Genomic DNA, 13,729 nt, shown 5'->3' on the forward strand with positions numbered 1-13,729 from the left:
AGTCATGCCGGCCACAGGACCACGGAGACTTGTCTGCAGACAGACGCTGGCTCCCTTGGCTAGGAAACAGAGATGAGCACCACCCCCTAGAGTCAGACATACCTGGACTTAACATGAAGGGGAAACCTTTACCTTTACACATGCAGAAGGTCCCAGTTGACATGAGAAGGTCTCCAGCTAAAAAGATCTCAGGTAGTAGGGTCAGGAAAGACTCTGACCCTGGAGAACTATATAGACAAGATTCGGCGGGATGGCTTAAGGTGTGGTGCCAGAAGGAACGCTTTGGGTTCTTCGACCACAGCACCCGGTTTCTTGCCAATGGACTTCTGGCAAGGGACAGGTTGCACCTCATGAGGATGGAGAAAAAAGGTCCTTTGGAGATGCTCTAGCGAGCTTTGTCCAGAAGATTTTAAACTGAGCTGGGGGCAGGAGGAGGGTCAGGCCCCCCAGAAACTTGTCCACACTGGACAAGTGAGGGGAGAGGATCAGAGCTCTGGGATCAGGGTGTTAGAGGTACTGCAGGGACTCCTGCAAAGAGGGAGCTGATATCAGGGAAGATGGGAGGAAGGAGGAGGCTGTGGATTCCAAAGAAAGGAAGCTGTGGGAAGGAGTTGAGGTGCATGTACCCTAATGCGAGGAGCATGGGTAATAAGCAGGAAGAGCTTGAAGCTCTCCTGGGAACAGGAGGGTATGACCTGGTGGCAATCACGGAAACTTGGTGGGATGAAAGGCAAGTCTGGAATGTAAACAAAGTGGGGTAACACCTGTTTAGAAAGGACAGGAAGGGAAAGGGGGGTGGGGGCGTGGCTTTATACGTCAGGGAAGGGATAGGATGCAGTGAGATAGAATGCAGCACAGATGGGGATCTGGTAGAGGCAGTCTGGGTGAAACTAAGGGGTTTTGACAGGGAGAAGGACCTGACAATGGGGGTAAGTTATCTCTCTCCAGGTCAGCTTGAGGCCTTGGATGATGTCCTGACAGATGAGAGTCTAAGGATATCTCAGGGGAGGGCCACAGTAATTATGGAAGATTTCAGTCTCCCAGATATTACTTGGGAGACTCACTCAGTGGTGACAGCCAGGTCACGTCGCTTCCTAGACACTATAGAGGGAGGGTTTTTCATGCAGAGGGTCCAAAAGATGTCAAGGGGGAAGGAACATCCTTGACTTGGTCTTGACCAACAGGGAGGAGCTGACAGATGAAGTACAGATTAGGGGAGCTCTGGATGAGAGTGATCACTCCATCCTTTGCTTTGAGATCAGGGGAATGGGGACGTGCAGCAGGTTGAGCACTAGAAGTTGGGACTTCAAGAGGGCCAACTTTGGCCAACTGAAGGCCAGACTGGGGAAAGTCTGCTGGGATAGGTTACTGGAAGGTAAGCGAGTTGAGGAGGGGTGGATGGCACTCAAAGGGGAGGTTTTGGAGGTAAAAGCCTTGACAATACCTCTAGTTAGTAAGGTGGGGAGGCGGAGGAGAGTGCCGCCATGCATGCAAAAGGAGGTGGTTAGAGGGATTAGAACCTCTGTACGAAATGGGTACTAGGGCAATTATACAAAAGGGTATACTGGGAGGCCCGATGCAGAAGGATTCTTCACAAGGCTAAGGCTGATTAAAAGCTGAGACTTGCAAAGAATATCTTGAGCAACCAAAAGTGCTTCTATCAGCATGTAAATAGCAAGAGGAAGGGGAGACAAGTAGTGGGACCACTAAGTAAGGAGGAAGGGGCTCCATTGGCTGATATGAGGGAACAGGCACAGATGCTAAATGAGTGTTTTGCCTCTGTGTTCTCCCCAAAGCAGGATGGGGGAGAACTGCATGGGAGATTAGATGAGGCCAGGGACTTAGGGGCACAGATTAGAGTCAGCCCCCTAGAAGTCAAGGGGCTCTTCAAGGCACTGGACATTACAAAGGTGCAGGCCCTGACGGGTTACACCCGAGAATTGGCAGGGGTTCTCTCAAGCCCACTGGCCTCCATTTTTGAGGCCTCGTGGAGAATGGGTGAAGTTCCAGGAAGTCTGGAGGGTGGCATCAGTGGTCCCAATTTTCAAAAAGGGTAGTAGAAAGGACATGGGGCATTACAGACCAGTTAGCCTTACGTCCAGTGTAGGAAAAACAATGGAAAGGCTCATAATAGCTAGAGATCTAGTGATGCTAGTTAGGGAAGTGAGGCTGGAAGCAACACAACACAGCTTTGGCAATAACAGGTCCTGCCAGACAAACCTTGTGAAATTCTAAGGCAAAATTTCAAGGTGGTAGATGGAGGGGATGCAATGAATGTGGTATACCTGGATTTCAACAAGGACTTTGACAAAGTGTCCCATGATATCCTGCTTGGGAAACTGGGGAATTTTGGGATACACCAAAGCACTGTCCGGTGGATTAGGGCATGGCTGACTGACCGAAAGCACAGGAGAACCATTAGTGGGGAATCATCAGGATGGCGGCCAGGAACTAGCGGGATCCCCCAGGGCTCTGTCCTGGGGCCGATCCTGTTAAATCTTTTCATCAACAACATGGAAGGGGTGAACAGTCTGCTGATCAAATTTGCAGACAATACTAAAACCGGGGCAGTGGCCACAACTGAGGAGCAGGTACTCCAGATCCAAAAGCATCTGGACAGACTATGGAAGTGGGCAGGAGACAACAGGATGGCGTTCAATGTGAATAAGTGCAAAATCTTGCACTTGGGGCAAAAGGATGGGTGTGATAAGTACAGGTTAGGGGACAAGTGGCTGGAGAGCAGCACTTGTGAAAGGGACCTCGGGGTGCTGGTTGACTGTAGGCTAAACATGAGTCAGCAGTGTGATGCGGTGGTTAAGAGGGCGAACACCACCCTTGGTTGTCACAGAGGTGGGTAGCGACCTGTTCTCCCCTTCAGAGGGCGACAGGATGCACACCGATGGAGTGAAGCTCGGGGAACCAAGATTCAACTTGGATGTCAGGAAGTACTTCCTGACAGGACCCTGGGGGTATGGAATGGGCTTCCACGGGAGCCCACGGTTGAGGCCCCATCAGTGAGGGTGTTCAAGGATAGGCTAGACATGCACATGGTAGGCATGTCGTGAGTGGAGCTTGCTGGAACCGGGGGTTAGACTAGATGGCCCTGGAGGCCCTTCTGACTTGCTCTGTTTCTATGTTTAATATAACACAGTTTGGTGAGTGGTTGTACTTCTATGATACAATACATGCTTTGCATGTAGAAGGGCCTAGGATTTCTGACCCTGGCATTTCCATTTAAAAGGATCTGAGGTGAGCTGGGTAAAATCTTTCCCTGTGTTCTTAGGTAGGTGCTACAAGTGAAAGGTGACAATAACTAATTTCACATATATTATGTCCTGCTAACAAGGCCCACTCCAGCAAGCTTTCCTAGCTGAGATGGTGCTGAAAGTGGGCCTGGAGGCTGAATGTAGCCACACTTCTAATTTCCCACCATGTCCTAGAAAGGCCAGGGTATCTCGAAACTTAACAGCTGTCTATATCCAGTGCTCTAGTACTGTTTGGAGTACTGTGACAGAAAATACTTAAAGGGGCAAGCAGTGAGTCCTGCTGGGGTGTGGGTCCTGTAATGCTGGATACTGATACAAGTCTTACCTTCTGAGTAAACTTTCGTCGGCCTCCTTTGTCTCGGTGGGCTCCAGCAGCTAGCTAGTGTGTTTACAGCAGTTGTATGGATTATCACTAACTACTGGATACAAAGACTTACTAAGGACATGTAAGATGCTACCTGTGGATAAGTTGTGACTGATTTCATAGTCACAATATTTTGCATCCCAACCCTGTGCATGTTTGAGCTCCTCTGTGCCCAGAAAAAGGAACATCAGATTTAAGCAGTTGTGATTGTTATGTTCCATCACGTAATCTCTTATTTATGGCGACCCTATGAATGACTGCCTTCCAAAATATCCTGTCCTTCACAGTCCTGCATAGTTCTTGTAAATTCAAGGCTGTGACCTCATTTGTGGAAATGATCCATCTATATTTGCTGTTCCTCTTCTTCTGCCTTCAATTTTCCCTACTATTATTGTCTTCCCAGGTCACTAAAGTGTGGATGAACTCATCTTTGCATTTGTATCAACAACTGAATCTGATACACTTGATTTATGTTTTTGTGTTGCTCTGAGTTTCTTTTTGTTGAAATGTTAAATCTTGTCTGAATTGAGGTTTTGTTAAAAGGCAGTTCTTGTGCTTTTTTTCCTTACTAGCCTGAAGGAGAGCTGAAAAGGCTTGTAAAAACAATTCAGTTGGATCCAGTTAAGCATGGAATTGGTAAGTTTCTGTTTAAAGCTCTCTCTCCACTCAGTCTTGAATTTTGTGAAGGCTCACCTAACCTCTATTGAACATAGAAACTGATGTGCATGGAAAGCACCACCAGTATTGTGAATTGTAAGGCTCAGAAATACCTTTCTTCAGCATGGGACAACATTTAAGAAATGTTGCCCTGCTCACCCAGTTTTGAACCTATATACCAATTATTTTTGTGTTCTTTTTTCTTTCTTTCTTTCTTTTTTGTGATTAAAAAAAATCTATAATTCTATTACATTATACTTTCCTTCTGTCCTGCATACAAAACCTGGAGACATTTTGAAAAGTTCAGATAATACACATTTCCTACTGAAAATATTGGACATGGCCTATATTTATAGTTGGTTATAGTTTATAATTAGTAAAATATAGTTATAGGTTATAGTTGGTTATATGTTTATAGTTAGTTAAAGAGTAAGCTACATTCCTTTGTCAACCCCTACAGCTGTCACCTTTTATCCCATCCTAGCTATTTCCCCGACTTTGTCCCATTGTTTAGCACCACACACATTTCTCCAGGGATGGAAAGTATGTGGTCCCTCAGATGTGATTGGATTTCAGCTCTCATGATCTCTCACCTTTGACCGTACTGGCTAGAGATCATGAGTGTAGCCATCTAGCAACTTGCAGAGGATCGTACTTCCTGTTCTCCTGTGTGTCTAGGGCTTGTATGGAGTAGGAGATGGTGTACGTGGGTGCAGAAGATCGTATCCCCATGAGAGATGTACATTCTTTTTCAAACGATGGTCTGCAGCCAATAAGGCCATGCATTTTCTTAAAGCTTCTCTACATGAGACATTTATTGTGCATTTGTGTTGTTAGCTGAGGTTCATCCTTCAAACAATCACAAGCTACAGACAATTTTTCTTGCAAAACTGTATTTATTGCTCCCAAATACAAATCACCCTGAACAGATTTCTGAGTATGCACAGAGCAGTTTGTTGAACCAATCTAGTCTTTACTTCCAGGAACACTTCTCATGAACATGCCTGGTCCCCATCTGCTCATTCAATTGGGCCTCTTGCCTCTGTCGCCTTCTCGCCATGGGGAGGAGAGCAGGGGGTTGCTGGTCTGTGCCTGAGAATTCTTCATCTTCAAAGACCCCTCCCACTGTCATTCCCAGAAACTACCTGGCTGGGCAAAAAGGTAATCCCCTCTGCCTCCCTCATTTCAGAATGCTGACCTAGCCCATCCTCCACAATCCCACTATAATCTGTTTCACATTCTAATTTCGAATCATCTGGGATGCAGCCAACAAATTTAAATCTATGCGAAGCTCCGTTTCTCTAGCCAATAATAAAAAGAGTCCCAAGTTTGATAGAAGTCACTATCTTCTTTCTCCTTCAGTGACAAAGTCAATCTGTCCATTTCTGCACAGTCCAAGATCTATTTTTAGGATCAGTTCATCGGTGGGTGGCTCTTCTCTCTTCCAGTATTGGGCAAATGCAATCCTCACTGAAGTAATTACATGTAAAGTCAAGTACATTTCTTGTTTACTAATATTATCAGGTATATTTCCTAATAAGAAAACTTCAGGTTTAAAAGCTAAAGATTTTTATAACATTTCCTCAAGCCATTTATGTATTTTAATCCAATTCTTTTTCGCTTTATCGCAAGTCCACCACATATGATAGAAGGTACCCAATTTATGTTTACATTTCCAACATCCATTTGACATATTTGGAAACATCTTGGCTAGTCTATTTGGCAACAAATACCATCTATAAAACATTTTATACACGTTTTCTTTATATGAAGTTGCTAATGTTACCTTAATATTTCTTTCCCACAGCTTTTGCCATTTTTCTAATTCAATATTATATCCAAAGTTTTGTGTCCACATTATCATAGTTTCCTTAACCTGTTCATCTTTAAAAAAAAAAAAAAAATTAAATTTTAAACCAATACTAAAAACATCAATCATCACAAACATCGGAACTACTGGGTCAGCCCCTTACTACATATCTTTTAACATTCTGTAATCATATTCAGATCCATTTATGAAATCTTAAAAACATTTTTATATCTAAATCATGTCCCGTTTCTCCAGCCAATAAAAAAAAGAGATTCCAAATTTGATAGAAGTCACCATCTTCTTTCTCCTTCTGCGGTAGGATCAGTCCATCCATTTTTTACAAAGTCCTGTTTTTCTTGACCAATATTAAAAGAAAGACTCTCCAAATTTGGTAAAAGTCAATATCTTCTTTCTTCTTCCATAGTAGCTTCAATCTAACCAACTCTACACAATTCAAGATCTTTTCATTTTTCTAATATTAAACAAATAAAATCCTTCAAATACATTTTTTGCTTATTAGTATTCCAATCCAATATCTACTAAAAAGGAAAGCAAAAGAGAAGAAAAGTTCCAAGCTTAAAAAAGAACTAAAGACTTTTAACCCGATTTAGGTTCACATGTCTAACATCCATTTAGCATCTTTAAAGACATCATATCTAATCTGTTTGATGACAACAATTACCTATGATATCTTTTAAACAAATTTTCTTTGAGCTAATTTATTAAAGTTTCATCTAGCTTGCACTTCACTTAGTCACATACAATTAACTCCTTATAAGAGTCCAGCTCCTTACAATCTTTAACATATCTCGCTTATAAAAAGAAATCTACTTAGTACAGCTCCTCCTACTCCCATAATAATCATTTTCTAGTATAGCAATTCAAAGACAAAAGAGTCATGTAACTTAGCTTTTGGTCGTTCATTTTTAAGATAAAAAAAAGAAAAGAATCTCTTATTTACCCTTATGTCACCCACAAAGAAAAAAAAAGACTCAACTCCTATTGTTATCCTTCTTAGTTCAGTTTAAATGATATAATCTCTTCATAATTCAGCACATTTAAATGTAGAGAAGCTTCCACATTAAAATCATATACCTTAGCCTTTCCATACCACAATAAACATGCCAACCCATTTATACCATTCCTTTTTAAAGCAACACATTATCTCATTTCTTTTTTACACCTCTGCCCCACCGCTTTTGTTTTAATAAGGTTTGTTGAAAATCAATATTTTTCAACTTTACATCTCCACCCCATCTTTCTCCCCTTGGTGTCATTTGTTGAAAATCAACCCACTTCAAAGTCTGTATTTCAATCTTCACTATTTCTTGCTTTATCTTCAGTAATTGTAGCATTTGTTGTAGGTCAGTATTTATTCCCAATGGCTGTGTTTCTTGCTGCAAATCAACCTTCACTGTTTCTTCTTCCACAGAGTCAAGTATAGTTAATTCGGGATCCATCCATCCTTCAGAAAAAAATATTCCTTCTTTTAGTGGCCAAAATAGTTTCTCTTTCTCTAATATAGCAAATAAATTCCATGATAGTTTATTTATTGGTTTTGCTAGTTTTGTTTCTTTATCCACATTTTCAAATTTTTCATATACTTGTTGTGTTTCTTGTATATTCTATTCAGTTTGGGATTGCACACCAACCACCACCTCATTAAAAGAAGCATCAAGTTTATCAAAACACTCTTTTTGTTCAATTGAGAAGATTTCCTGTTGTATCAACATCACCTCTTGGGATGTTTGTAAAGCTTTTAAAGATTCTTGTATTGCCAAGAATATTCTCTTTAGTTCTTCCATTGTTACAATAATTCCAATAGCCACAGAATGGCAACCAAGGCCAATTCCACTTTTCTTTTCTCTAGATCACTAGCAGTCAGAAGGTTGGCAAATTGCCAAATACTTTGGCAGAGGTCCCAGAAACGCAGGAGAGAAAATGGAGATTCTTATATTCTTGTGCCAATTAATTCCACCATAGTTATTATTCCTCTTTCTTTTTCTTTTCCTCAGTCCCAACTTTCACATGCATTTCAAACTCTCTCTCTCATATAAAATTTAAATCTTCTCCCCTTGCTGTTTCAAAAACACCATGGGGCGGGGAGAGGCATTCCTCCTTCCATCAACGGGTCTCTTTTTTTTCCCCTTCTTTATACCAATTAGCAACAGGTATAGTTTTTCCACAAGTAGTATTGCAAAAGGAAAATAGGAATGCTCACCCAAACAGTCATCACGTTAAAGAAGAAAGCATCCCACAATGTGAAAAATATCCTGGCGAGTGTCCAGTTGATCTTGGCAGAAGTCCAAACAGATATCCAAAATGATTGGTCGAAGTTTTAAACTTCTATCACTTAATTGCACCGTAATTATTTAATTTAATTTTTCCCCCTTAGAGAGGTTAGAGGAAAAAGTCTTTTTCTTCGGCTTCAACTTGGACAAAAGCCTCAGCACTCTCTCATCTCAGTCACCACCTAAACATCCGGAGGGCTTTTTCTTTTCTTAATGTCAATTATAAACAAATGCAGCTTTTCCACGGGTAGTATTGCGAAGAGAAATAAAAAATATTTACCCAGCAGTTCCAGTGCTTATCTGGCTAATAAAGATCCTAAGCTAATCTTCTAAGATGTCGAGAACTTGAAGGGGCTGGACCACCCCATGTTACTCAGTTGAGAAATATCTGAATTTCTCCCAGCAGATATGAGATTGCCATCTCATATCAAGCCAAAAGCGTGCCCAGGTAATCTGTCTTCGCCCCTACAGGGCTTAGAAGAGCCTCCCATGACTCACTGCCGAGCAATACCGGCGTGATAACAGAGCCCCGTTAATCACAGCCGTCTTGTTCCAACGCCATCTTCCTTTCCCCCAACCTGTTCATCTTCCATTCTCCTATCTAGTAAGAAATTATATAGTCTTTTAATCATTTTCTCATCTGATTTAAGCATCACCTGATCAAATGCTGTTAAAGCTTTATAAAAGCCCCACATTCTATAGTCTTTAGCATATCTCGATTGTATCTGCACCTTATGCCACCAAGAAATATTAGATCCTTGTTCTTGTATTTCTTGATTCAATTTCAGTCCTCCATCATTATCCAAAATGTCATCATATCTTATGATCACTTCGAAATTCAATGCATTTGGATATACAAGAGCTTCCATAGGTGAAAACCATCTTGGTAATTTATTATACAGTTTTGTCTTTAACTTTTCCCACACCGACATTAATGATTTCCTAATATAATGACTTAAAAAACAATCATGTGCCTTACACTTTTCATACCACATATAAGCATGCCAACCCATTTGCAAATCATGCCCTTCGAGATACAAGATTCTCTTATTTCTTAAATTTATCCATTCTTTTAGTCACATTAAAACAGAAGCTTGATAATACAGCATCCAGTCAGGAAGACCAAAACCCCCATTCTCTTTAGCCTCATGAAGTGTTTTTAATTTAATCCTTGGTATCTTCTTTCTCCATATAAATCTCGAGATTTGAAAATTTAAATCATCAAAAAAATGTTTATCAATTTTTATGAGAATCATTTGGAATAGAAACAAAAGCTTTGGTAATATATTCATTTTAGCTAGCGCTATTCTTCCCAGCAAGGATAATTGCAAATTAGCCCATTTTTCCAAATCACTCTTAATTTCCTTAAATAGTTTATCATAATTGTCTTCTTTCAGAGTGGTACACTTAGCTGTAAGATAAATTCCTAAGTATTTAACCTTTTTAACAATCTGAAAGTCTACTTGTTCCACCAGAGTTTTTCTCTGCTCCTGTGTGAGATTTTTTACTAACAATTTCGTCTTTTCTCTGTTTATTTTCATCCCAGTAACCTCGCCATACTTTTCAATCCTTTGTAGGAGTTTAGGCATTGTTACTAAGGGTTCCTCAAATATGAAAACTAGGTCATCTGCAAATGCTTGCAATTTATAGCTTTCATCTCTAATTCTAATACCTTTAATGTCCATATCGTCCCACAATTTGTGATACTTCACTCACATAGATTTGTTGGGACCATTTCAGCACATTGGCATGTTCCAGGTCCTCCTTTTACCTAGCCACTTTTGCAAGGTATTTTAAATCAAGAAAAGCCTAGTATTAAATTTCAAATTGGAACAAAGGTCTTGTGAAAAGTTACACATTCTCTATGCTGAAGCTATGCTACCGCCATCTTGTGGTTGATCAATGGCTATATAGAAGGGCAGAGAAAAATGACACCTCTGGCCTCTGTCGAGATGGTGCCATCATCCTTAAACTGTTTTTCTTCTGTCCTTGTAATAATGTCTGTGCATTTCATTCTACAATCCAGCAGTTTGCTTTACCTATTTATTAGGATATTTTTACCTCGTCCAATACAAGTCGTCTCTGGATGGCTTACAATATAATAAATAAGTAATAAGTACATCAAACCATGACAAGATAAAATGCGACCGAGGATCTATCAATAAAAACATTATTAAAATATTTAAAATATTGGGTAAATAAAAAGGTCTTGACCTGGCGCCGAGAAGCATATAACATCGGTGTCAGACAAACCTCTCTGCAGAGCACATTCCATAGCCGGGGTGCCACCACAAAGAAAGCCCTTCTCCGAGTGTTCTCTCTCCTAACCTCCTTCATGGAGGGTTCCTCGAGCAAGGCCTCCTCTGCTGCAGATCTTAAGGGGCAGGAAGGCATATAGGGAAAAAGACATTCCTTTAGGTATCCTGGACCCAAGCCATTTAGGGCTTTATAGATCAATACCAGCACCTTAAATTGGGCCCAGACTTCAATGGGAAGCCAGTGTAGCTGATAGAGGACTGGTGTTATATGAGAATAGCGACCAGCCTCCGACAGCAATCTGGCAGCTCTATTTTGATCCAGTTGAAGTATCCAGGCAGTCTTCAATGTCAGCCCTACATAGAGCACGTTGCAATAGTCCATCCAGGAGGTTACCAGAGTGTGTGTCACCAGTGCTAGGCAGTGCCCAGGTAAGGGCGCAGCAGTTGGATCAACCAAAGCTGAAAGAAGGCACTCCTCACCTAAGCCACCAGGGACAGCTCTGGGTCGAGGACCACTCCTAGGCTGCGGACCCTGTCGTTTAGAGGGAGTGCAACCCCACCCAGGACAGGACCAAAATAACTTACCTGAAAACGCGAACTGCCCACCAAAAGGACCTCCATCTTATCTGGATTGAGTCTCAGTTTGTTGGCCTTCATCCAGCCCATTACCTCGGCCAGTCACTGGTTCAGGACAGCCACTGCCTCACCTGGATTGGTTGTAAAAGAGAGCTAGAGCTGGGTGTCATCAGCATACTGGTGACTCCACAGCCCAAACCTCCTGATGACTTCTCCCAGTGGTTTCATGTAGATGTTGAAGAGCAAAGGGAACAAAATGGAACCCTGCGGTACTCCATGGTAAAGTAGTCATGGCACAGAGCTATAGTCCCCCAGCACCACCTTCTGGAATTGGCCAGATAGGAGTGGAACCACTGCCATGCAGAGCCTCCAACTCCCAACCCGGCCAGCCTATCCAGAAGAATACCAAGGTGTATGGTATCAAAAGGAGCTGAGAGGTCCAGGAGAACCAACAGCGACACACTCCCCCTGTCCCTCTCCCTCCATACAGGGTGACCAAGGAAGATTCAGTACCGTAACCGGGTCTGGAGCTGAACTGAAATGGGTCCAGATAATCCATTTCATCCAAGAGTGCCTGGAGTTGTCCCACAACCACCCACTCCAACACCTTGCCCGAAAATGGGATGTTGGCCACCATCCCATTTTTGGGCTTTGCCAAATACTTACCTTTTCTTCACCAGCTTATGAGAGATAAAGCTCAGTGTATGATTATGTCTTGAACGCACATTTACCAATTGCAGGTAACAACTGTATTTCTGTCGTCTTGTAATATTTCATTTTTTTCCATTTTTTCCATTTTTTTCAGATGGAGTCCAGGAAGTGGCGATTCGGTCCAATGATTTAGGAGATATTGTTCCCAATACAGAACCAGATACCAAAATTAGCATTATAGGTAAGTTACTTTTAAGTATGGGACTGCAGGGTTGTAGAACTGAAAATAATAACGTCCTCCTCACTCTCTTTTTGCTGCCATACCTCTTGATGAATGGACAGCTGGGGCAACTGCTCAATGAATGAACTTTTCAGATGGATGGGATGTTTCAGGTGCTCTCAGTGACAGGAGGGATGGGGACCTTCCTACAGATATTATCCCCCTCCCCCAGCAGTATAAGGCTTTAAGGGGAATAACCATATACTCAACATCTAATTTTAACACCCCTCAATTTCCTAAATAAAGTTGGGGGGAAACAGAATTTTGCAGGAAGTATTGATGCACTACATCCTGCACACACAGGATCCCTGTCTACTTCAAGGAGGCCTCAGAATGGGAGATCGTGTAATCAAGATCTTGTGGCCTTAAGGGCTCTCCCCTTCCAGTGGGCAGCCACTACAATATAAAAACTGTACTTTAACTTGTATTTTAACTCCACAGTTCCCACTGCCTTCCTGCCTTGACATTCTTTTTCTGGTCAGGAAACCCCGTGGCTGAGTTTACTGAATACTCCGTGGATGGGACCAAACTGGACAAGCTTCTTATTGTCCCTTCTGGCTGTGTAGAGCAGAACTTGCAGAAAATGACACCTACAGTGATTGCCACCCACTACCTTGACAGCACTGGGCAATGGGATAAGATTGGACTTGAACGAAGAACTTTTGCAGTCCAGCAGATCATGAAGGGTAAGGCAACCAGGCATGTCTCCGGACTTGTGCTCTCTGCATGTCAAGACAGAAGTGTCTTGTATCTTTGGGTAATTCAGTAAGATGATGCCTGGAGGAATGTTATTATCATCATTATCACTGCATCTATATCTCACTTTTTTCTTCTTGCAAGGAACCCAAGGCAGCTTACATAGTTCTTCTCCACTCCATTTTATCCTCACAGCAACAACAACCATCTGTGAGACAGACTGGGCTGAGAGTCTGACTCACCCAAAATCACCCAGTGAGCTTCATTGCTGGGCAGGGACTAGAATCTGGATCTCCTGGGTCCCCAGTCCAACTCTCTAACCACCATATTATACATCTTGCTGTCTGTGTGATTGCGCCACAACATACCTAGATCTGATAATGATGACGAATTTATCAAGTGCCTAGTATTCTTGTTCTTTATAGAGAACAAAACAGAAGACCCACAGTCTAATAGACACCATAAAATAGTTCTGAAGATCTATCTGTTCTACAGCCCAAATTCCAAGTCCCTTCATGTCCTGGGCTTGTATGCCATCTTGATTGGAGTTATGGACAGTGTGCAAAGGAGGAATCCAGCAGCTTAGCCAGGGCTTGGAGAACTTGACTGAGTTCATTTCTCCATGTGTCTTTCTGCACAGAGAAAGAAAAACGGGTTTTGGGAAGCTCAAAGTGCTGAAATGGCAGATGGAAGTGCAATCCAGCAGCTATCCTGAACAAGTTTCCTTAGGTTCTCTCACCCAGTGGCAGTACAATGTAGTTCATGCACTTCAAGCTGCCATTTCTACCTGGATGCACCTGACCCTGATATAAAAGGGAGGAGGAGGAGAACACCAGGTACAAGGACCATAATTGACCAGCAAATAGAATAACCCTTGAGC

At 42.1% G+C, this 13,729-nt stretch overlaps 1 protein-coding gene across 1 annotated transcript in view; it reads left to right on the forward strand.

The window, feature by feature from the left end:
* The window catches only part of LOC123030054 (A.superbus venom factor 1-like), a 126,948-nt gene that overhangs the window by 58,165 nt on the left and 55,054 nt on the right, over positions 1–13,729 (forward strand). The window contains exons 22-24 of the mRNA XM_044443616.1: positions 4,203–4,266; positions 12,028–12,114; positions 12,636–12,839. Coding sequence (XP_044299551.1) covers positions 4,203–4,266; positions 12,028–12,114; positions 12,636–12,839 — 355 coding nt within the window. The remainder of the gene's footprint in view (positions 1–4,202; positions 4,267–12,027; positions 12,115–12,635; positions 12,840–13,729) is intronic.

Source organism: Varanus komodoensis, unplaced genomic scaffold (assembly GCF_004798865.1).
Source record: "Varanus komodoensis strain SLA01 unplaced genomic scaffold, ASM479886v1 scaffold42, whole genome shotgun sequence".
NCBI classification, from domain to species: domain Eukaryota; kingdom Metazoa; phylum Chordata; class Lepidosauria; order Squamata; family Varanidae; genus Varanus; species Varanus komodoensis.